Genomic DNA, 25,769 nt, shown 5'->3' with positions numbered 1-25,769 from the left:
GCATGTCAGCAATATAAAATGGTATAAAACAGATAAGCTATCAGCTTTGAATGATCAAAGAGGAAGAGAAGTAGCCTACATGGAGTGCTTGTGCCCAGCTATAGTTAAGATAAGGGTTTATTAGCCAGCAAGCAGGTTATTTTTATGAGGCAATGTACAGAGGTAACAGCTAATAAGAAGGGATGTTTTGCTCTTCTCTGACATCATAGAATAAATGAACAGAAATAATTAATTTATAATAAAATGGAGCACTTTTGTGACTGTAAATTGTGGGACAGTTTTGAAATGTGTAAAAGAATGATAAATGCTTGAAACATTTATGCCAAGGGTTTTGCAGGCCTTGGCAGTTGAAATGGACTATACAAGTTACATAACAACATAAACAGCTGTTTTTCTTTCTAGTTATTAGTTACAGTATGTAGCAGCTTAAAGGTGTCAGCGTTTGACAACAAAAAGATGAATGAATCGATATTAGCATGAAGATCATTACAAAATGGTAAACATCAGAGTTATGCACGATGTATTGATACAGCAATGTGCTATTATGCTCCACCATTAGTTTATCATTACCTGTCAGTCAGGTCAGCATTTACAGTAGGATACTTATCTTATCCTTTTAGGTTCCTATACATTTCATTACCACCCACCTCCCTTTGACTCATATCCCCCTCCTCCACCCATGCTGGACACTTATGTATATATAAGAAGCTGGTAAACTGATCTACGTTGGTTTCTGAAAGGGATCCGTAAGGTAAGCTTACATTGGACAGCATCACTTGTTCTTTTCTTCTTTGACATTTCCAGAAGCTATTGACGGCCTATTATATTGGTGAATGATGTAACTTAAGTAAAGTGCTGCACTGCCAGGCCAACAGTTTTGGGCCTGTTTGTTTGTTGGACACTGGACAGTAAGGACTTCTCGCTCCACACAGACATGACACATTATACCTACACAATGAGACCTATCTGCTGTGGGAGGGGAAGCTCATTGAGATGCATTCTGGGAATTTGGTGTGAGCAATGCAAATAGAGCAAGGATGAAGAGATATGCAAAGACAAGATTCTCACAGTATTTTAAGAGAATTGTAAGAAAATGGTACATGATGGAACGTTACGTCTTTGCTATTATTTGTATAGCAGTTACCGCAATCTTGTGCATGTTATGCTGACATGGCCATTTTTTCATTTTTATATCATTTTGGTCATGTGAATCATAAGAAAATAACTCCCGCACACTGTCTCCAAATGCAAAAAGTTTATTTAACAGAAAATAATAACGTTTCGGTCCTAAGACCTTCAGATTCTGAATCATAAAAACAAAGCTCTGAAGATCAAAATCTTTACCTCATTTTCAAAGAAGCAATTAACATTGCAAGATATTTTTTGATTTTAAATTAAACTTTATTTTTTTGTATTTATTTATTTTACAAATATTATATTTCATATAGTTTAAGTTGATAGCACTTTGAGCAAAGTTATTATGCATGCATGAAAATAAGAAATGTATTATATAGTCCAGACCTATGCATTTAATATTGGGGCATATTCCATAATTATATATATTCCAGACAAAACAAAAAGAAGAAGAGAAAAAAAGTAGAATTGATTTTTTTTTTAAATAACTTTAATAAGCTTTTTTTATATTTGGTTGACAAATCAGATTTTTCTTTCTGCAGTGTCTAAGAAATTGAAAAAGGAGCTCGGAAAAGATGACCAAGCTCACTATTCTAGCAGGTAAATTCTCATCAACTTGCCTCAATGGAACAATAAATAAATTAAGGTATACCAATTTCTGTTACCATACCAACATCTATAGCTATTTATGTTTGATCTCTCTCTCTCATTCTAGGCTTGTGCCTGGCAATGTGCCAGCTGGGTAAGTAAACTTTAGGTTACACTTTGACTGAGCTATTATGAAAATCTCTGAAAAATACATAGAAATAAGACACATCACTGACCTCAGATCTGTTTACACCCATCTACAGCAACTGCATCTCAGATGGTGTGCTACTTCACCAACTGGTCCCAGTACAGACCTGGCCAGGGGAAGTACATGCCCCAAAATGTCGACCCCTTCCTGTGCACCCATCTGATTTATGCTTTCTCCATCATCAACCCCCGAAACGAGCTGGTTACGTACGAGTGGAATGATGACGTCCTCTACAAGTCCTTCAATGGCCTGAAGACTAAGTAAGAACTTGAGCATTATTCACATTTGAAATGTGTGTGATTGACTAAAACTGCAATATAAAATTCAAAAGACTGAATAAATCCTACTAAAATGTTCTGGGTTAGGCAAATCATATAATATTGTGTTTGCTATTTGAAAGGAACCCTAATCTGAAGACCCTACTGGCTGTTGGTGGATGGAACTTTGGTTCAACCCAGTGAGTATTTTTCTAAGCGTTGTTCCTATGTGCTGCTTATGATATGAAGGATGGTATAGAATAGATATAGACAAAACAGCACAATGAATATGAAAGTATTATGCAATTAATTTTTTATCATGACCTCAGATGCTTTTTCAGCATATTGTTACCAAGTGCTTCTAAAAGCGAGACAAATCCCCCCCCCCCCCCACCCCTAGGTTCTCCATCATGGTCTCCAATGCTGCCAACCGTCAGACATTTATCCAGTCATCAATTAAGTTCCTGAGGACTCATGGATTTGATGGTCTGGATCTGGATTGGGAATACCCTGGATCTCGTGGAAGTCCTCCAGAGGACAAGAAGAGGTTCACTCTGCTCTGCAAGGTGGGTCCTTGAGTTTTTAGTTCAATGTGCAGCAATTATATAAAAATATTGTCATTATCCATTGAGTGGACTAGAAGGTGTCTTATCAACTGTGGTGTGCACTTCCAGGAGCTTGTTGCTGCCTATGAAGCTGAGGCTGCAGCCACTGGCAACACCCAGCTCATGCTGACTGCTGCAGTGTCTGCAGGAAAGGGAACCATTGATGCTGGTTATGAAATTGCTGAGGTTGCCAAGTGAGTCTTTTGGAAATGGTTGACATTTTGAATAAGTCTTTGCTCACTACTAGCTAAACTTAATACCCACTTCTAAGAGCCAGGTCTGCTGAAGGTTTTCTTCCCCGTTAAAGGGGTCTTTTTCCTTGCCACCATCGCCAGGTGCTGCTCTTGTTGGGTAATTGCTTCAATAGCCACATGACCTGCAGTAAAATCACCAGTGCACGTGAGAACTGTTAAAATTGTTGGGTCTAAAATAAAGAGCCTGGTCTTCTACCTGCTATTTGTAAAGTGCCTTGAGATAACTCTTATGATTTGGCAGTGCTATAAAAATATATAATTGATTGATTGATTGATTGTTTGATTGATTATGTGTCTCCACTCTCCAGGTATATGAACTTCATCAATGTGATGACCTATGACTTCCATGGAACTTGGGAGCGCTTCACCGGACACAACAGCCCGCTGTTTCGTGGATCCCAGGACAAGGGTGACCTCGTCTACTTTAACACAGTAAGTAAAGCAAACTTTGGGACCCAAAAGCTCCTATGTATAAACTATAGAGTTACAAACATCGATATATGACATTATTATAGCATGACACATGAACGGATGAATCAAAACCTGTAACCTCCAATCCTCCATTTCTACCTAAGGACTATGCCATGAAGTACTGGAGAGACAACGGCACCCCAGTGGAGAAGCTGATGATGGGTTTTGCTGCGTACGGTCGTACCTTCCGTCTGACATCATCAGAAACTGGTGTTGGAGCCCCAGCTAGTGGCGCTGCATCAGCTGGACCATACACACGTGAAGCTGGTTTCTGGTCCTACTATGAGGTAACGTCTAGAGATAATCAAACATAACTGGTCCAGCACAATTAGTAATGAATCAACCTATTAATTGATCAATTGTTCTGTTTATTTATTCTTTTACTTCTTTTTTTTCATTGCCTTTTTCAGATCTGCAACTTTGTGAAGGGCACAACAATTCAGTGGATTGAAGACCAGAAGGTTCCCTATGCCACCAAGAACAGTGAGTGGGTAGGATTCGATACCAGGGAGAGCTATGAGATCAAGGTAGGTGGCACATCAACACCATATTTTCCACACATCCAGATCAATCAGATCCACGGCACAGATCAGATGTATCATTCTGGATCTGTTTCCACCACATAGGTCCGCTACCTGCAGGAGCAGAAGTTCGGCGGTGCCTTTGTGTGGGCGCTGGATCTGGATGACTTTGCTGGACAGTTCTGTGGAGAGGGCAGCCACCCTCTGCTCTCACATCTCAACACACTTCTTAAAATTGGTAAGTCTTTGAGAAAATTGTCTTTGTTCCAATTTTTGTTCGATTTTATTTTAACTTAAGTTCAGCTTCAGCTCACTACTGTTTAGGAAACGGTTTGTATTTTGCTCTTAACTCATTGAGTGCCAAGGACGAGTATGTTCGTCAATTGGTTTAGTAACGTAGAGTGCCAAGGACGAGTATGTTCGTCAATTGCGTTTTTTGACGGTGGGACGTGGATCAAAGCCAGATCCATCTCCTGTGAAAATATGGTGGATGTTGAATGTGTAAAAGCTATTTTAGGGACCCATTAGGTGGCGACAGTGCTCTCCAGATTAGAGAAAGGCGAGGAAAAAAGAGAGAAGAAGTAATGGGGAAACGGAAATCGCATCGATATGCATGAAGCATAACGTTAGCTGTGCCTGTGAACAGCAGTCAATTCTGCTGCCACAATTGAGCCCCTCCGTGTCCGCTGCGATAGCCCCTCCATATGATTTAGTTGCCGACACCAGCATCTTTCTGAAAAGTTACATTATTCTCAGCTGGGAGCCGGCGACAGGCTGTGAAAAAACGGGGTGCAGTGCACTTTTCAGTGCAGAGCAAACGCAGAGCAAACGCACTCGCAGCAGAGCCCCAGAGACACTCCCACGGAGGAGGAGGAGGAGGGGGGTGGGGCACGCAGGGCACTACAGCATACAACCATTGACAGTAAACACAGACCCAGGCAGCAGCAGGCTCGATGCACAGAGACAGGCAAACAAGCTAGAATAGGCTATCTGATGCCCACCAGCAGTAAATCAAGACCAGCAAGAAGGTGTAGGGTCTGCGCACGCAGGGGCCAGCGCTGCTGGTTGCAGCTAAAAAATATTATTTGGCCAAACAAAATTCCTTTGTTTTCACTCTTTTATTGAAGGAAATTATTTTTGAGGTGTCACATCAGAAAATATTAGCTTCAGAGTCAGTGATGTGCTTGAAATGCTTCCTTTCACAAAAGGCTGAATATCTCAGATTCTAAATTGAAACGTGTCTTTTTGCTCAAAACAACCTATCTTCTCCGGCTCATAACTAAAGAACGGAAAATGGTATCAATAAACTTTTTTTTGCAGATGATAGAAGAGTCTCATCGTTCTTTGTGCGTGTTCGGTGTTTACATAGTAATATCACACAATATTCTGTGGGCCTCGAGAAATCACTGAAAACGCTCTGAAACTCTGGCACTGGGAGCGTCCGTTCTCCAAAAGTGGCTGGCACTCAATGAGTTAAGAAAGGAAGAGGCGGACAAATGGCTGATTGATATCATGCAGCAACAGGCTCAAAGGACTTTCCGACGGCATGTCGTTGTCAGGGATGTAGTGGTAAATACAGAGGTGGGTAAACTATCCAAGGTGGGTAAACGACCTTGTTTCCCCTCATTGACTGATATTTGTGTATTGGAATTATCAGATCAACACGTTCTCATTCCCAACTCGTCAAGTACCGCCGTTCGGTCAAGAGTCCTTGTTGTCTGCTAACCGAGGGTGGAGCGTTGGATTACGGTTGTAGGCACCCAGGAAGGGTCTCCAGGTTAGGGTTAGGCACAGGGGGTTGAGAGAGGCTGGGTTTAGGCACTTGGTTGGGGTTAGGGTTTGGATGTGGGCTCCAGGGGAAGGCTCGGGGAGTCAGCCTCTACATTTCGATTCACCACTTCAGGTGAATCCTAATCCAGGGGCAGGCGACATTCCTCTCTACTACAGTTTTCCTTTTGAGTTTTAGACCTTTTCTCTTGACATCAAACATTTGTGTCGTGTGTTGTGAGAAATACCTTAGTTACTACCAAAGAAATAACAACAACTCTTGCTTCTTTATCTATGATTTATTCTGAATCACACGTGGGAGATCCGGTAACCAACACTTCTACCATGCAACTCCCAGAACAAACAACAGGAAGCCATTTTAAAGCAACAAGGCGTTCTCACAACAAGTGCAGCTTTGTGTCACAAAAAGGAATTGCTAGCACGTCACATGCACCACATCCACAGTTCCTTACATCCACACAGGCCTCAATCTAAAGCCCATCTTCCTTTCCACTCTTTTCTCCATCTAGAGCTGCCCCCGCTGCCCCCTACCACCACCCCCAAGCCCGGCGCTAGCACCATCGCCCCTACAACCACCTCCACCACCACCACCACCCATGCTCCAGGGAGTGGCTTCTGCAATGGCAAACCAGACGGCTTGTACGCCAACCCAGACGACAAGAGCACCTTCTACATGTGCGCTGGTGGCATCACCTATCTGAGGCCCTGTGGATCTGGCTCCGTCTTTGATGACAGCTGCAAGTGCTGCGTCTGGCCCTGAGCAACGACCTGGAACATGCCACGCAACATCTGACAAATATAATTGTTGTATCAAGTAATAATCTGGTGCTAAAAGGTATCTGGGAATAAAGAACTGTGCTGTATGACAATAAAAACAATAAAAACTGTCAATTCATAATTAGGTTTGTTCACTTTTTTTGAACCCTTGAGGAAAAAAAGACAAGTCTCAAGTCTCTTGTGGACGAGTCTCAAGTCAAGTCTCAATTGACTATGTACAGTGTGACTATAGTCCAAGTCCCCATCTCTGCCAGTTACTAGAGATAATCCACAGATGCTGTCTGTTGTGAGCAGTTTCATCAAACTATTTTCTTTCGCCCAAACTACACCCGCTAGCTGCATATGACAGAAAACTGGTAAAACAATGTGTCGGTGTTTGCGTGTTTGTTCTGACTATATCACATCACAAATCTCTCAAGTGCCCCAGCAGCTCTAAGCTGAACTATGATTTCAAGTCAGTTTAATGCAACTATTATTCTAGGAACAAAAACACTAGAGGCTCACATGTCATTACTGTCATATTGCATTTTGTAGCATTACTATCACTAATCCACAGGAACATGCGGCTATTTTTGGTCATTATAAGGTACTCGGTCAAAACATGCCATTATTCACCACAATTCCTCTCTTATTCAAACGATCACATCAATTTAATTTGAAATGTTACTATTTTAAATCTAAACTAGAACGAGCTAAATTTGCTAAAGCAAATTTAATTGTGCTTGCTGTGGCGCGACACTCCGCCCCCCTTGCAATGCCCCTGCCTTAGACCCCGCCCTCCTATCCAGTATAAATACAGTCCCAATCGGCAATGTGTAGCTAGGACGTGTTTAGGCAGTTGCAAGGGTGTATTAACTGGTTGCTAGGGTGTTTTCGACTGATCAGTATAGGGCGTTCCTAGATCGTTGCTAGGGTGTACTGATAGGGCTTTCACACCGGCAGGGCTCTGTGCCGGTTCCGGTTCCAGAACCCTAATCTGAACTGGCTGGCGCGTTCAGACCGAAAAAATAATTGGTTCGGAACCTGAAAAGTTGGTTCTCAGCGGAACCAAAACTAGTTGGTTTTCCTTGGGAACCGTGACATCATCAGTGGGCGTGTCTCATTCTAGGCTGTGAAAACGAGCAGGAAGGAGAAGAAGGCAGTGACAACACAGAGAAAAATAATTTGCAGTGGTCTCCTGAGGAAACCAAATGTTTAGTGGCGATTTGGGCATCTACCGAATCTCAAGAAAAGCTAGAAAGCAGTACAAGAAAGAGCAAGTCATATGCCGAACTTGCAGAAGAGAGAGCCAAGGCTGGGTTCACTCGAACGCCAGACCAAATAATTAATAAACTTAAAAAAATAAAAAATAAACTGAAGAAGGACTACCGAATAATGTCCTCCCACTTTGGTTCCACTTAAACTGGTGTGAACACGGGCTGGTTCGCCAGAAAGCACCAAGGTTCTGAGACTCCAGAACGGAGCCGGAGCCAGAACCAGAACCGTGTCTGTCTGAAAGCGCTATAAGTAGTGATAATTGAAGTTACATATTGCTCTTGTCCTGAGGGAAAAAAATCCAATTTGGCCATTTAACAGGTTAATGAATGAATGGCAAGATTAAGATCAAGATGATCAATGCATGTACATGATCGACCTACAGTATCCCACATCATATTGATAACATTAACAAACAAGGACAGCGATGTACCTTTGATCGATTTGATTGCTTCTTGTTTGTTCTTTTAGCTAGTCTGCATACCGTCTCCTCCTTATACAGTAAGTACTTTGAGAGCAATGTATACCGGAGTCAAATTCCTTGTATGTCTACATACTTGGCCAATAAATCAAATTCTGATTCTGGTTTGAGTATCAGCGGGAAAATTATCTATTTAAAAACTCTTAACAACCAAAGTTCATGACAACAGTCAAATAAGACAGATTTTCATATTTCCAAACAAAAGGGGAAAAAAAGTCAGTTCTGTTCACTTTATCCTATAAGGTTCTTTTGTTCATGCTGACTGCCCAAATTTGCAGATGATAGAAGAGTCTCATCGTTCTTTGTGCGTGTTCGGTGTTTACATAGTAATATCACACAATATTCTGTGGGCCTCGAGAAATCACTGAAAACGCTCTGAAACTCTGGCACTGGGAGCGTCCGTTCTCCAAAAGTGGCTGGCACTCAATGAGTTAAGAAAGGAAGAGGCGGACAAATGGCTGATTGATATCATGCAGCAACAGGCTCAAAGGACTTTCCGACGGCATGTCGTTGTCAGGGATGTAGTGGTAAATACAGAGGTGGGTAAACTATCCAAGGTGGGTAAACGACCTTGTTTCCCCTCATTGACTGATATTTGTGTATTGGAATTATCAGATCAACACGTTCTCATTCCCAACTCGTCAAGTACCGCCGTTCGGTCAAGAGTCCTTGTTGTCTGCTAACCGAGGGTGGAGCGTTGGATTACGGTTGTAGGCACCCAGGAAGGGTCTCCAGGTTAGGGTTAGGCACAGGGGGTTGAGAGAGGCTGGGTTTAGGCACTTGGTTGGGGTTAGGGTTTGGATGTGGGCTCCAGGGGAAGGCTCGGGGAGTCAGCCTCTACATTTCGATTCACCACTTCAGGTGAATCCTAATCCAGGGGCAGGCGACATTCCTCTCTACTACAGTTTTCCTTTTGAGTTTTAGACCTTTTCTCTTGACATCAAACATTTGTGTCGTGTGTTGTGAGAAATACCTTAGTTACTACCAAAGAAATAACAACAACTCTTGCTTCTTTATCTATGATTTATTCTGAATCACACGTGGGAGATCCGGTAACCAACACTTCTACCATGCAACTCCCAGAACAAACAACAGGAAGCCATTTTAAAGCAACAAGGCGTTCTCACAACAAGTGCAGCTTTGTGTCACAAAAAGGAATTGCTAGCACGTCACATGCACCACATCCACAGTTCCTTACATCCACACAGGCCTCAATCTAAAGCCCATCTTCCTTTCCACTCTTTTCTCCATCTAGAGCTGCCCCCGCTGCCCCCTACCACCACCCCCAAGCCCGGCGCTAGCACCATCGCCCCTACAACCACCTCCACCACCACCACCACCCATGCTCCAGGGAGTGGCTTCTGCAATGGCAAACCAGACGGCTTGTACGCCAACCCAGACGACAAGAGCACCTTCTACATGTGCGCTGGTGGCATCACCTATCTGAGGCCCTGTGGATCTGGCTCCGTCTTTGATGACAGCTGCAAGTGCTGCGTCTGGCCCTGAGCAACGACCTGGAACATGCCACGCAACATCTGACAAATATAATTGTTGTATCAAGTAATAATCTGGTGCTAAAAGGTATCTGGGAATAAAGAACTGTGCTGTATGACAATAAAAACAATAAAAACTGTCAATTCATAATTAGGTTTGTTCACTTTTTTTGAACCCTTGAGGAAAAAAAGACAAGTCTCAAGTCTCTTGTGGACGAGTCTCAAGTCAAGTCTCAATTGACTATGTACAGTGTGACTATAGTCCAAGTCCCCATCTCTGCCAGTTACTAGAGATAATCCACAGATGCTGTCTGTTGTGAGCAGTTTCATCAAACTATTTTCTTTCGCCCAAACTACACCCGCTAGCTGCATATGACAGAAAACTGGTAAAACAATGTGTCTGTGTTTGCGTGTTTGTTCTGACTATATCACATCACAAATCTCTCAAGTGCCCCAGCAGCTCTAAGCTGAACTATGATTTCAAGTCAGTTTAATGCAACTATTATTCTAGGAACAAAAACACTAGAGGCTCACATGTCATTACTGTCATATTGCATTTTGTAGCATTACTATCACTAATCCACAGGAACATGCGGCTATTTTTGGTCATTATAAGGTACTCGGTCAAAACATGCCATTATTCACCACAATTCCTCTCTTATTCAAACGATCACATCAATTTAATTTGAAATGTTACTATTTTAAATCTAAACTAGAACGAGCTAAATTTGCTAAAGCAAATTTAATTGTGCTTGCTGTGGCGCGACACTCCGCCCCCCTTGCAATGCCCCTGCCTTAGACCCCGCCCTCCTATCCAGTATAAATACAGTCCCAATCGGCAATGTGTAGCTAGGACGTGTTTAGGCAGTTGCAAGGGTGTATTAACTGGTTGCTAGGGTGTTTTCGACTGATCAGTATAGGGCGTTCCTAGATCGTTGCTAGGGTGTACTGATAGGGCTTTCACACCGGCAGGGCTCTGTGCCGGTTCCGGTTCCAGAACCCTAATCTGAACTGGCTGGCGCGTTCAGACCGAAAAAATAATTGGTTCGGAACCTGAAAAGTTGGTTCTCAGCGGAACCAAAACTAGTTGGTTTTCCTTGGGAACCGTGACATCATCAGTGGGCGTGTCTCATTCTAGGCTGTGAAAACGAGCAGGAAGGAGAAGAAGGCAGTGACAACACAGAGAAAAATAATTTGCAGTGGTCTCCTGAGGAAACCAAATGTTTAGTGGCGATTTGGGCATCTACCGAATCTCAAGAAAAGCTAGAAAGCAGTACAAGAAAGAGCAAGTCATATGCCGAACTTGCAGAAGAGAGAGCCAAGGCTGGGTTCACTCGAACGCCAGACCAAATAATTAATAAACTTAAAAAAATAAAAAATAAACTGAAGAAGGACTACCGAATAATGTCCTCCCACTTTGGTTCCACTTAAACTGGTGTGAACACGGGCTGGTTCGCCAGAAAGCACCAAGGTTCTGAGACTCCAGAACGGAGCCGGAGCCAGAACCAGAACCGTGTCTGTCTGAAAGCGCTATAAGTAGTGATAATTGAAGTTACATATTGCTCTTGTCCTGAGGGAAAAAAATCCAATTTGGCCATTTAACAGGTTAATGAATGAATGGCAAGATTAAGATCAAGATGATCAATGCATGTACATGATCGACCTACAGTATCCCACATCATATTGATAACATTAACAAACAAGGACAGCGATGTACCTTTGATCGATTTGATTGCTTCTTGTTTGTTCTTTTAGCTAGTCTGCATACCGTCTCCTCCTTATACAGTAAGTACTTTGAGAGCAATGTATACCGGAGTCAAATTCCTTGTATGTCTACATACTTGGCCAATAAATCAAATTCTGATTCTGGTTTGAGTATCAGCGGGAAAATTATCTATTTAAAAACTCTTAACAACCAAAGTTCATGACAACAGTCAAATAAGACAGATTTTCATATTTCCAAACAAAAGGGGAAAAAAAGTCAGTTCTGTTCACTTTATCCTATAAGGTTCTTTTGTTCATGCTGACTGCCCAAATTTGCAGATGATAGAAGAGTCTCATCGTTCTTTGTGCGTGTTCGGTGTTTACATAGTAATATCACACAATATTCTGTGGGCCTCGAGAAATCACTGAAAACGCTCTGAAACTCTGGCACTGGGAGCGTCCGTTCTCCAAAAGTGGCTGGCACTCAATGAGTTAAGAAAGGAAGAGGCGGACAAATGGCTGATTGATATCATGCAGCAACAGGCTCAAAGGACTTTCCGACGGCATGTCGTTGTCAGGGATGTAGTGGTAAATACAGAGGTGGGTAAACTATCCAAGGTGGGTAAACGACCTTGTTTCCCCTCATTGACTGATATTTGTGTATTGGAATTATCAGATCAACACGTTCTCATTCCCAACTCGTCAAGTACCGCCGTTCGGTCAAGAGTCCTTGTTGTCTGCTAACCGAGGGTGGAGCGTTGGATTACGGTTGTAGGCACCCAGGAAGGGTCTCCAGGTTAGGGTTAGGCACAGGGGGTTGAGAGAGGCTGGGTTTAGGCACTTGGTTGGGGTTAGGGTTTGGATGTGGGCTCCAGGGGAAGGCTCGGGGAGTCAGCCTCTACATTTCGATTCACCACTTCAGGTGAATCCTAATCCAGGGGCAGGCGACATTCCTCTCTACTACAGTTTTCCTTTTGAGTTTTAGACCTTTTCTCTTGACATCAAACATTTGTGTCGTGTGTTGTGAGAAATACCTTAGTTACTACCAAAGAAATAACAACAACTCTTGCTTCTTTATCTATGATTTATTCTGAATCACACGTGGGAGATCCGGTAACCAACACTTCTACCATGAAACTCCCAGAACAAACAACAGGAAGCCATTTTAAAGCAACAAGGCGTTCTCACAACAAGTGCAGCTTTGTGTCACAAAAAGGAATTGCTAGCACGTCACATGCACCACATCCACAGTTCCTTACATCCACACAGGCCTCAATCTAAAGCCCATCTTCCTTTCCACTCTTTTCTCCATCTAGAGCTGCCCCCGCTGCCCCCTACCACCACCCCCAAGCCCGGCGCTAGCACCATCGCCCCTACAACCACCTCCACCACCACCACCACCCATGCTCCAGGGAGTGGCTTCTGCAATGGCAAACCAGACGGCTTGTACGCCAACCCAGACGACAAGAGCACCTTCTACATGTGCGCTGGTGGCATCACCTATCTGAGGCCCTGTGGATCTGGCTCCGTCTTTGATGACAGCTGCAAGTGCTGCGTCTGGCCCTGAGCAACGACCTGGAACATGCCACGCAACATCTGACAAATATAATTGTTGTATCAAGTAATAATCTGGTGCTAAAAGGTATCTGGGAATAAAGAACTGTGCTGTATGACAATAAAAACAATAAAAACTGTCAATTCATAATTAGGTTTGTTCACTTTTTTTGAACCCTTGAGGAAAAAAAGACAAGTCTCAAGTCTCTTGTGGACGAGTCTCAAGTCAAGTCTCAATTGACTATGTACAGTGTGACTATAGTCCAAGTCCCCATCTCTGCCAGTTACTAGAGATAATCCACAGATGCTGTCTGTTGTGAGCAGTTTCATCAAACTATTTTCTTTCGCCCAAACTACACCCGCTAGCTGCATATGACAGAAAACTGGTAAAACAATGTGTCTGTGTTTGCGTGTTTGTTCTGACTATATCACATCACAAATCTCTCAAGTGCCCCAGCAGCTCTAAGCTGAACTATGATTTCAAGTCAGTTTAATGCAACTATTATTCTAGGAACAAAAACACTAGAGGCTCACATGTCATTACTGTCATATTGCATTTTGTAGCATTACTATCACTAATCCACAGGAACATGCGGCTATTTTTGGTCATTATAAGGTACTCGGTCAAAACATGCCATTATTCACCACAATTCCTCTCTTATTCAAACGATCACATCAATTTAATTTGAAATGTTACTATTTTAAATCTAAACTAGAACGAGCTAAATTTGCTAAAGCAAATTTAATTGTGCTTGCTGTGGCGCGACACTCCGCCCCCCTTGCAATGCCCCTGCCTTAGACCCCGCCCTCCTATCCAGTATAAATACAGTCCCAATCGGCAATGTGTAGCTAGGACGTGTTTAGGCAGTTGCAAGGGTGTATTAACTGGTTGCTAGGGTGTTTTCGACTGATCAGTATAGGGCGTTCCTAGATCGTTGCTAGGGTGTACTGATAGGGCTTTCACACCGGCAGGGCTCTGTGCCGGTTCCGGTTCCAGAACCCTAATCTGAACTGGCTGGCGCGTTCAGACCGAAAAAATAATTGGTTCGGAACCTGAAAAGTTGGTTCTCAGCGGAACCAAAACTAGTTGGTTTTCCTTGGGAACCGTGACATCATCAGTGGGCGTGTCTCATTCTAGGCTGTGAAAACGAGCAGGAAGGAGAAGAAGGCAGTGACAACACAGAGAAAAATAATTTGCAGTGGTCTCCTGAGGAAACCAAATGTTTAGTGGCGATTTGGGCATCTACCGAATCTCAAGAAAAGCTAGAAAGCAGTACAAGAAAGAGCAAGTCATATGCCGAACTTGCAGAAGAGAGAGCCAAGGCTGGGTTCACTCGAACGCCAGACCAAATAATTAATAAACTTAAAAAAATAAAAAATAAACTGAAGAAGGACTACCGAATAATGTCCTCCCACTTTGGTTCCACTTAAACTGGTGTGAACACGGGCTGGTTCGCCAGAAAGCACCAAGGTTCTGAGACTCCAGAACGGAGCCGGAGCCAGAACCAGAACCGTGTCTGTCTGAAAGCGCTATAAGTAGTGATAATTGAAGTTACATATTGCTCTTGTCCTGAGGGAAAAAAATCCAATTTGGCCATTTAACAGGTTAATGAATGAATGGCAAGATTAAGATCAAGATGATCAATGCATGTACATGATCGACCTACAGTATCCCACATCATATTGATAACATTAACAAACAAGGACAGCGATGTACCTTTGATCGATTTGATTGCTTCTTGTTTGTTCTTTTAGCTAGTCTGCATACCGTCTCCTCCTTATACAGTAAGTACTTTGAGAGCAATGTATACCGGAGTCAAATTCCTTGTATGTCTACATACTTGGCCAATAAATCAAATTCTGATTCTGGTTTGAGTATCAGCGGGAAAATTATCTATTTAAAAACTCTTAACAACCAAAGTTCATGACAACAGTCAAATAAGACAGATTTTCATATTTCCAAACAAAAGGGGAAAAAAAGTCAGTTCTGTTCACTTTATCCTATAAGGTTCTTTTGTTCATGCTGACTGCCCAAATTTGCAGATGATAGAAGAGTCTCATCGTTCTTTGTGCGTGTTCGGTGTTTACATAGTAATATCACACAATATTCTGTGGGCCTCGAGAAATCACTGAAAACGCTCTGAAACTCTGGCACTGGGAGCGTCCGTTCTCCAAAAGTGGCTGGCACTCAATGAGTTAAGAAAGGAAGAGGCGGACAAATGGCTGATTGATATCATGCAGCAACAGGCTCAAAGGACTTTCCGACGGCATGTCGTTGTCAGGGATGTAGTGGTAAATACAGAGGTGGGTAAACTATCCAAGGTGGGTAAACGACCTTGTTTCCCCTCATTGACTGATATTTGTGTATTGGAATTATCAGATCAACACGTTCTCATTCCCAACTCGTCAAGTACCGCCGTTCGGTCAAGAGTCCTTGTTGTCTGCTAACCGAGGGTGGAGCGTTGGATTACGGTTGTAGGCACCCAGGAAGGGTCTCCAGGTTAGGGTTAGGCACAGGGGGTTGAGAGAGGCTGGGTTTAGGCACTTGGTTGGGGTTAGGGTTTGGATGTGGGCTCCAGGGGAAGGCTCGGGGAGTCAGCCTCTACATTTCGATTCACCACTTCAGGTGAATCCTAATCCAGGGGCAGGCGACATTCCTCTCTACTACAGTTTTCCTTTTGAGTTTTAGACCTTTTCTCTTGACATCAAACATTTGTGTCGTGTGTTGTGAGAAATACCTTAGTTACTACCAAAGAAATAACAACAACTCTTGCTTCTTTATCTATGATTTATTCTGAATCACACGTGGGAGATCCGGTAACCAACACTTCTACCATGAAACTCCCAGAACAAACAACAGGAAGCCATTTTAAAGCAACAAGGCGTTCTCACAACAAGTGCAGCTTTGTGTCACAAAAAGGAATTGCTAGCACGTCACATGCACCACATCCACAGTTCCTTACATCCACACAGGCCTCAATCTAAAGCCCATCTTCCTTTCCACTCTTTTCTCCATCTAGAGCTGCCCCCGCTGCCCCCTACCACCACCCCCAAGCCCGGCGCTAGCACCATCGCCCCTACAACCACCTCCACCACCACCACCACCCATGCTCCAGGGAGTGGCTTCTGCAATGGCAAACCAGACGGCTTGTACGCCAACCCAGACGACAAGAGCACCTTCTACATGTGCGCTGGTGGCATCACCTATCTGAGGCCCTGTGGATCTGGCTCCGTCTTTGATGACAGCTGCAAGTGCTGCGTCTGGCCCTGAGCAACGACCTGGAACATGCCACGCAACATCTGACAAATATAATTGTTGTATCAAGTAATAATCTGGTGCTAAAAGGTATCTGGGAATAAAGAACTGTGCTGTATGACAATAAAAACAATAAAAACTGTCAATTCATAATTAGGTTTGTTCACTTTTTTTGAACCCTTGAGGAAAAAAAGACAAGTCTCAAGTCTCTTGTGGACGAGTCTCAAGTCAAGTCTCAATTGACTATGTACAGTGTGACTATAGTCCAAGTCCCCATCTCTGCCAGTTACTAGAGATAATCCACAGATGCTGTCTGTTGTGAGCAGTTTCATCAAACTATTTTCTTTCGCCCAAACTACACCCGCTAGCTGCATATGACAGAAAACTGGTAAAACAATGTGTCTGTGTTTGCGTGTTTGTTCTGACTATATCACATCACAAATCTCTCAAGTGCCCCAGCAGCTCTAAGCTGAACTATGATTTCAAGTCAGTTTAATGCAACTATTATTCTAGGAACAAAAACACTAGAGGCTCACATGTCATTACTGTCATATTGCATTTTGTAGCATTACTATCACTAATCCACAGGAACATGCGGCTATTTTTGGTCATTATAAGGTACTCGGTCAAAACATGCCATTATTCACCACAATTCCTCTCTTATTCAAACGATCACATCAATTTAATTTGAAATGTTACTATTTTAAATCTAAACTAGAACGAGCTAAATTTGCTAAAGCAAATTTAATTGTGCTTGCTGTGGCGCGACACTCCGCCCCCCTTGCAATGCCCCTGCCTTAGACCCCGCCCTCCTATCCAGTATAAATACAGTCCCAATCGGCAATGTGTAGCTAGGACGTGTTTAGGCAGTTGCAAGGGTGTATTAACTGGTTGCTAGGGTGTTTTCGACTGATCAGTATAGGGCGTTCCTAGATCGTTGCTAGGGTGTACTGATAGGGCTTTCACACCGGCAGGGCTCTGTGCCGGTTCCGGTTCCAGAACCCTAATCTGAACTGGCTGGCGCGTTCAGACCGAAAAAATAATTGGTTCGGAACCTGAAAAGTTGGTTCTCAGCGGAACCAAAACTAGTTGGTTTTCCTTGGGAACCGTGACATCATCAGTGGGCGTGTCTCATTCTAGGCTGTGAAAACGAGCAGGAAGGAGAAGAAGGCAGTGACAACACAGAGAAAAATAATTTGCAGTGGTCTCCTGAGGAAACCAAATGTTTAGTGGCGATTTGGGCATCTACCGAATCTCAAGAAAAGCTAGAAAGCAGTACAAGAAAGAGCAAGTCATATGCCGAACTTGCAGAAGAGAGAGCCAAGGCTGGGTTCACTCGAACGCCAGACCAAATAATTAATAAACTTAAAAAAATAAAAAATAAACTGAAGAAGGACTACCGAATAATGTCCTCCCACTTTGGTTCCACTTAAACTGGTGTGAACACGGGCTGGTTCGCCAGAAAGCACCAAGGTTCTGAGACTCCAGAACGGAGCCGGAGCCAGAACCAGAACCGTGTCTGTCTGAAAGCGCTATAAGTAGTGATAATTGAAGTTACATATTGCTCTTGTCCTGAGGGAAAAAAATCCAATTTGGCCATTTAACAGGTTAATGAATGAATGGCAAGATTAAGATCAAGATGATCAATGCATGTACATGATCGACCTACAGTATCCCACATCATATTGATAACATTAACAAACAAGGACAGCGATGTACCTTTGATCGATTTGATTGCTTCTTGTTTGTTCTTTTAGCTAGTCTGCATACCGTCTCCTCCTTATACAGTAAGTACTTTGAGAGCAATGTATACCGGAGTCAAATTCCTTGTATGTCTACATACTTGGCCAATAAATCAAATTCTGATTCTGGTTTGAGTATCAGCGGGAAAATGATCTATTTAAAAACTCTTAACAACCAAAGTTCATGACAACAGTCAAATAAGACAGATTTTCATATTTCCAAACAAAAGGGGAAAAAAAGTCAGTTCTGTTCACTTTATCCTATAAGGTTCTTTTGTTCATGCTGACTGCCCAAATTTGCAGATGATAGAAGAGTCTCATCGTTCTTTGTGCGTGTTCGGTGTTTACATAGTAATATCACACAATATTCTGTGGGCCTCGAGAAATCACTGAAAACGCTCTGAAACTCTGGCACTGGGAGCGTCCGTTCTCCAAAAGTGGCTGGCACTCAATGAGTTAAGAAAGGAAGAGGCGGACAAATGGCTGATTGATATCATGCAGCAACAGGCTCAAAGGACTTTCCGACGGCATGTCGTTGTCAGGGATGTAGTGGTAAATACAGAGGTGGGTAAACTATCCAAGGTGGGTAAACGACCTTGTTTCCCCTCATTGACTGATATTTGTGTATTGGAATTATCAGATCAACACGTTCTCATTCCCAACTCGTCAAGTACCGCCGTTCGGTCAAGAGTCCTTGTTGTCTGCTAACCGAGGGTGGAGCGTTGGATTACGGTTGTAGGCACCCAGGAAGGGTCTCCAGGTTAGGGTTAGGCACAGGGGGTTGAGAGAGGCTGGGTTTAGGCACTTGGTTGGGGTTAGGGTTTGGATGTGGGCTCCAGGGGAAGGCTCGGGGAGTCAGCCTCTACATTTCGATTCACCACTTCAGGTGAATCCTAATCCAGGGGCAGGCGACATTCCTCTCTACTACAGTTTTCCTTTTGAGTTTTAGACCTTTTCTCTTGACATCAAACATTTGTGTCGTGTGTTGTGAGAAATACCTTAGTTACTACCAAAGAAATAACAACAACTCTTGCTTCTTTATCTATGATTTATTCTGAATCACACGTGGGAGATCCGGTAACCAACACTTCTACCATGCAACTCCCAGAACAAACAACAGGAAGCCATTTTAAAGCAACAAGGCGTTCTCACAACAAGTGCAGCTTTGTGTCACAAAAAGGAATTGCTAGCACGTCACATGCACCACATCCACAGTTCCTTACATCCACACAGGCCTCAATCTAAAGCCCATCTTCCTTTCCACTCTTTTCTCCATCTAGAGCTGCCCCCGCTGCCCCCTACCACCACCCCCAAGCCCGGCGCTAGCACCATCGCCCCTACAACCACCTCCACCACCACCACCACCCATGCTCCAGGGAGTGGCTTCTGCAATGGCAAACCAGACGGCTTGTACGCCAACCCAGACGACAAGAGCACCTTCTACATGTGCGCTGGTGGCATCACCTATCTGAGGCCCTGTGGATCTGGCTCCGTCTTTGATGACAGCTGCAAGTGCTGCGTCTGGCCCTGAGCAACGACCTGGAACATGCCACGCAACATCTGACAAATATAATTGTTGTATCAAGTAATAATCTGGTGCTAAAAGGTATCTGGGAATAAAGAACTGTGCTGTATGACAATAAAAACAATAAAAACTGTCAATTCATAATTAGGTTTGTTCACTTTTTTTGAACCCTTGAGGAAAAAAAGACAAGTCTCAAGTCTCTTGTGGACGAGTCTCAAGTCAAGTCTCAATTGACTATGTACAGTGTGACTATAGTCCAAGTCCCCATCTCTGCCAGTTACTAGAGATAATCCACAGATGCTGTCTGTTGTGAGCAGTTTCATCAAACTATTTTCTTTCGCCCAAACTACACCCGCTAGCTGCATATGACAGAAAACTGGTAAAACAATGTGTCTGTGTTTGCGTGTTTGTTCTGACTATATCACATCACAAATCTCTCAAGTGCCCCAGCAGCTCTAAGCTGAACTATGATTTCAAGTCAGTTTAATGCAACTATTATTCTAGGAACAAAAACACTAGAGGCTCACATGTCATTACTGTCATATTGCATTTTGTAGCATTACTATCACTAATCCACAGGAACATGCGGCTATTTTTGGTCATTATAAGGTACTCGGTCAAAACATGCCATTATTCACCACAATTCCTCTCTTATTCAAACGATCACATCAATTTAATTTGAAATGTTACTATTTTAAATCTAAACTAGAACGAGCTAAATTTGCTAAAGCAAATTTAATTGTGCTTGCTGTGGCGCGACACTCCGCCCCCCTTGCAATGCCCCTGCCTTAGACCCCGCCCTCCTATCCAGTATAAATACAGTCCCAATCGGCAATGTGTAGCTAGGACGTGTTTAGGCAGTTGCAAGGGTGTATTAACTGGTTGCTAGGGTGTTTTCGACTGATCAGTATAGGGCGTTCCTAGATCGTTGCTAGGGTGTACTGATAGGGCTTTCACACCGGCAGGGCTCTGTGCCGGTTCCGGTTCCAGAACCCTAATCTGAACTGGCTGGCGCGTTCAGACCGAAAAAATAATTGGTTCGGAACCTGAAAAGTTGGTTCTCAGCGGAACCAAAACTAGTTGGTTTTCCTTGGGAACCGTGACATCATCAGTGGGCGTGTCTCATTCTAGGCTGTGAAAACGAGCAGGAAGGAGAAGAAGGCAGTGACAACACAGAGAAAAATAATTTGCAGTGGTCTCCTGAGGAAACCAAATGTTTAGTGGCGATTTGGGCATCTACCGAATCTCAAGAAAAGCTAGAAAGCAGTACAAGAAAGAGCAAGTCATATGCCGAACTTGCAGAAGAGAGAGCCAAGGCTGGGTTCACTCGAACGCCAGACCAAATAATTAATAAACTTAAAAAAATAAAAAATAAACTGAAGAAGGACTACCGAATAATGTCCTCCCACTTTGGTTCCACTTAAACTGGTGTGAACACGGGCTGGTTCGCCAGAAAGCACCAAGGTTCTGAGACTCCAGAACGGAGCCGGAGCCAGAACCAGAACCGTGTCTGTCTGAAAGCGCTATAAGTAGTGATAATTGAAGTTACATATTGCTCTTGTCCTGAGGGAAAAAAATCCAATTTGGCCATTTAACAGGTTAATGAATGAATGGCAAGATTAAGATCAAGATGATCAATGCATGTACATGATCGACCTACAGTATCCCACATCATATTGATAACATTAACAAACAAGGACAGCGATGTACCTTTGATCGATTTGATTGCTTCTTGTTTGTTCTTTTAGCTAGTCTGCATACCGTCTCCTCCTTATACAGTAAGTACTTTGAGAGCAATGTATACCGGAGTCAAATTCCTTGTATGTCTACATACTTGGCCAATAAATCAAATTCTGATTCTGGTTTGAGTATCAGCGGGAAAATTATCTATTTAAAAACTCTTAACAACCAAAGTTCATGACAACAGTCAAATAAGACAGATTTTCATATTTCCAAACAAAAGGGGAAAAAAAGTCAGTTCTGTTCACTTTATCCTATAAGGTTCTTTTGTTCATGCTGACTGCCCAATGACTCAAATTACCAGTCATGTATCGAGTGCATCTTATGCAAGTGAGTGCTACACTGTCAATTATTATCTGCATGTCTTGGCAGGATCTTATCAAATTAAGTTCTAATACTGTAATATTTACCACCCCCGACTCTTTTATCACGACTCCTCCTTCCCGTCCTAAAGAAACCATATAAAAGAGGAAGTTTTGTCTGGTAACATAGTGAAGCTGTGATCACTGCATTCAAGATGACCAGGCTCACAATCCTCGCAGGTATTTCAAGAATTTGTCCTCATCCATTAATGTATCAAATGTTTGAATTTTTACATTTAACGTCTCAGACCATTGCTTTCCTTTATGGTGAATAGTTTTTCATTACAAACAATAAATGAATGAATGATTGAATGAATGAATGAATTTGGACAGAACGTTAAAATACACAATGGTTACAACCATATGTACAGTATAAAATTGTTGAGGTATTTTCACACAATAAATTCAAGGAGACTTATTTCCCTCATGGTCCTTGTTAGTCAAAGAAATAGCAATGGTTGGTACAGACTGGACATGGCACAGCACATAAAACAATTCAAAATGGTTAGTTAGCAGTGACACTTTCTTTGTAGGATGGCGATAGACTCCATTCTGTAGCTGCAGAGTACAAAACTGTGTTTCTCCCTGATGCATTCTTAAACCTACTGGGGACAAAATCTGTTGCAATGGTTCTATAGTCAGACAACGCTGTCATGTGTAGCTTTGCATATTACTGTATTTGATTGAACTGAGCCTTTCTCTCCTGCACTCTTTAGGCTTATGCCTGGTGATGTGCGGGCTGGGTAAGTCATGATACATTCATATCAACTGGCTTTCTTTTCATCTAAGAACAGTTTACGTGTGAAACCATGTGTCTGACTCTAGATATGATCTCTCCCCAATTCCCAATACAGCATCTGCCAACCACCAGATGATATGCTACTTCACCAACTGGTCCCAGTACAGACCTGAGCAAGGGAAGTACATGCCACAAGATGTGGACCCCTTCATATGCACCACCCTGATATATGCCTTCGCCATGATCAACCATGCCAACGAGCTGGTCACCTACGAATGGAACGATGACGTTCTCTACAAATCCTTCAATGGCCTGAAGAGCAAGTAAGTGGACAGTGTCATGATGGCTTTTGCCATTTCCCCAATGCATGCAATACTTTATTGATCCTCATAAGGAAATAGTTTTTTTGTATTGTCACCAATATTCCACCGCTATTCATTTCCATTAGATTTCAATTAATCTTCGAATGATTAGAAGGTGAATGGAAGACAATTGCTATAGCTGCCCTAAATGATAAATGTGTCTAATAAAGTCTATTACAAACCTGAATAAACTGTTATCGTTACCTGTGGAGGTCATGTACAGTAATATAACTTTCTCAACGCTCTGTTCAGGAATCCTCATCTGAAGACTCTGTTGGCCGTTGGGGGGTGGAACTTTGGTTCAAGACAGTGAGTATTCTTAAACCACAAACACTACAGTCACCTGCCTAAACGCTCTCATAGCCAATTAAATGTGTCTCGAAATATCTAACAACCATGTAGGCTAAGAAGGGAGGGGTCTGGGTGTAGGTCAGTTCAGTAATGTCATAAGTAAAAGTGAAAAGTCTTATAAGATAGGCTTTCCAAAGTTAGGCTACTGGTACAGTAAACTGTCTTAACTTGAGACATAGTTTTTACTCCAGTTTCTTTGCTTTTTTTAGCCAGCCAGCCAGCTAATATAGCAAATCATCTGATGTCAATATATGTCTACTAGCCTAGACTTGATATGGTAGCTAGTGTGGAAATCAGATGTATCTACAACAAGACGGTGATAGTGAGCTACTGTAACCAGCGAACCAACTAAACACAAAGTTGATCAGTGAGAAAACGATCAGTTCCCAGTAAATAACGGCACAGAATTGTGCTGTGAGACAGATAAGTTGTACATCTAAAGCGCAATCAGCTGTTCACAGCAACTGCAACTGTTTCGCAGGGGCCAAGGACCTATAATATGACCACTAGAGGGTGTGTTATGTTACGTCACATGAAAACACAGTTTTGTTGTTGTTTTGAAGAGTTACACTTTTTGAATTGAGCCTAAGGTATAATGACCACACCTCAATCATCTCTCCAGGTTCTCCATCATGGTGTCTAGTGCAGCAAACCGTCAGACGTTCGCCCAGTCTACCATCAAATTCCTGAGGACTTATGGATTTGATGGTCTGGATCTGGACTGGGAGTATCCCGGAGCTCGTGGTAGTCCCCCAGAGGACAAGCAGAGATTCACTCTGCTCTGCAGGGTGGGTAGAGATCTTTCCAGCGATGGTTCACGAATATGGCTTCTCTTCCAATCTAACCTGTGTGTGTGCTTTTCCAGGAGCTTGTTGCTGCCTATGAAGCTGAGGCTGCAGCCACTGGCAACACCCAGCTCATGCTGACTGCTGCAGTGGCTGCAGGAAAGGGAACCATTGACGCTGGCTATGAAATCGCTGAGGTTGCCAAGTGAGTCTGCTGACTGGCTTGAAGAATCGAAGATAAGTTTTCATTTTAATTTTATGTGATGGTTATTCCTTTTGTCCCATTTTGTGTCCCCAGGGAACTGGACTTCATCAATGTGATGACCTATGACTTCCATGGGACTTGGGAGGCATTCACTGGACACAACAGCCCGCTGTATCGTGGATCCAAGGACGAAGGAGACCTCATCTACTTCAACACTGTAAGGATACATGAGGAGCTGAGGAAAGCTTGAGAGATGACTCCTACAGTACAGGTCTGTTCATGTGAATTCCTAATGTGTCTTTCTTTTTCCATTCCTTTTTAGGACTATGCCATGAAGTACTGGAGAGACAACGGCGCCCCACTGGAGAAGCTGAGGATGGGTTTTGCTGCGTATGGTCGTACCTTCCGTCTGACATCATCAGAAACTGGTGTTGGAGCCCCAGCTAGCGGCCCTGCATCAGCTGGACCATACACACGTGAAGCTGGTTTCTGGGCCTACTATGAGGTAACGTCTAGAGATAATCAAACATAACTGGTCCAGTACAATTGATGATGAATCAACCTGATATGTAAAGTATGGATAAATTGTTCTCGGTTTACTTTTTTCATTGCATTTTTTTAGATCTGCACCTGGAGGAAGGGCACAACAATTCAGTGGATTGAAGACCAGAAGGTTCCCTACGCCACCAAGAACAGTGAGTGGGTAGGATTCGATACCAAGGAGAGCTATGAGATCAAGGTAGGTGGCACAGCAACACCATATTTTCTACACATCCAGATCATCTCCACAGCACAGATGTATCATTCTGGATCTGTTTCCACCACATAGGTCCGCTACCTGCAGGAGCAGAAGTTTGGCGGTGCCTTTGTGTGGGCGCTGGATCTGGATGACTTTGCTGGGCGGTTCTGTGGAGAGGGCAGCCACCCTCTGCTCTCACATCTCCGCACACTTCTTAATATTGGTAAGTGTGAGGAATTTCTTCCTGGCTTTTTTTTCTTACTTTACAGTTATCAAACTACAGTAAGATAAAGACATAAAACAAGCCATTAGTATTAACAGGGGACATCTGGTGATTTGCAGGGTCTCCAAACATTTTCTTTGCTGAAGAATACAGAGTAGTAACTAATTTAATGGCCGTTCATGACGTATAAAAGAATCTGAGGGAAATTAAACACCGACTTAGTAATTTATGGGAGTCCTAAACTAATATGATGCACTGACATGCCAGGTGCTAAATTATGTCACCAACATTGTCCTGCAGTGCTAATCCCATTCGGGATCCCAACAGGGCTACAGACAGAGATAGTAATAGATGAACACATTTTTACCTGCTTCAAACCTATTCATTTCTTCTCCCCTCCACCATATAGAGCTGCCCCCACTGCCCCCTACCACCACCCCCAAACCAGGCGCTAGCACTCCCGCCCCAACCACCACCACCACCACCCATGCTCCAGGGCCTGGCTTCTGCAACGGCAAACCAGACGGCTTGTACCCCAACCCAGACGACAACACCACCTTCTACATGTGTGCTGGTGGCATCACCCATGTGACGCAGTGTGGATCTGGATCTATCTATGATGACAGCTGCAAGTGCTGCGCCTGGCCCTGA

At 43.2% G+C, this 25,769-nt stretch overlaps 1 protein-coding gene across 1 annotated transcript; it reads left to right on the top strand.

The window, feature by feature from the left end:
• Nucleotides 1-1,709: 1,709 nt before the first annotated feature.
• On the top strand, nt 1,710-25,769 carry LOC310798419 (putative chitinase 10; the record flags this gene model as incomplete). Its single annotated transcript, XM_083660969.1, has 26 exons — nt 1,710-1,734; nt 1,850-1,876; nt 1,986-2,190; nt 2,331-2,387; nt 2,588-2,753; nt 2,862-2,986; nt 3,355-3,478; nt 3,622-3,804; nt 3,928-4,044; nt 4,144-4,276; nt 6,336-6,574; nt 9,596-9,767; nt 12,852-13,025; nt 16,110-16,283; nt 19,368-19,606; nt 21,870-21,894; nt 22,431-22,457; nt 22,569-22,776; nt 23,068-23,124; nt 23,789-23,954; nt 24,032-24,156; nt 24,250-24,373; nt 24,479-24,661; nt 24,779-24,895; nt 24,986-25,118; nt 25,528-25,769. The coding sequence occupies 26 exons, from the start codon at nt 1,710-1,712 to the stop codon at nt 25,767-25,769; spliced, it is 3,567 nt and encodes a 1,188-aa protein (XP_083517095.1).

This window comes from Poromitra crassiceps (assembly GCF_964638095.1).
Source record: "Poromitra crassiceps genome assembly, chromosome: 25".
Classification (NCBI taxonomy): Eukaryota; Metazoa; Chordata; class Actinopteri; order Beryciformes; family Melamphaidae; genus Poromitra; species Poromitra crassiceps.
Note: the sequence above shows the minus strand (reverse complement) of the source record. Positions and strands in the feature narration are given on the sequence as shown.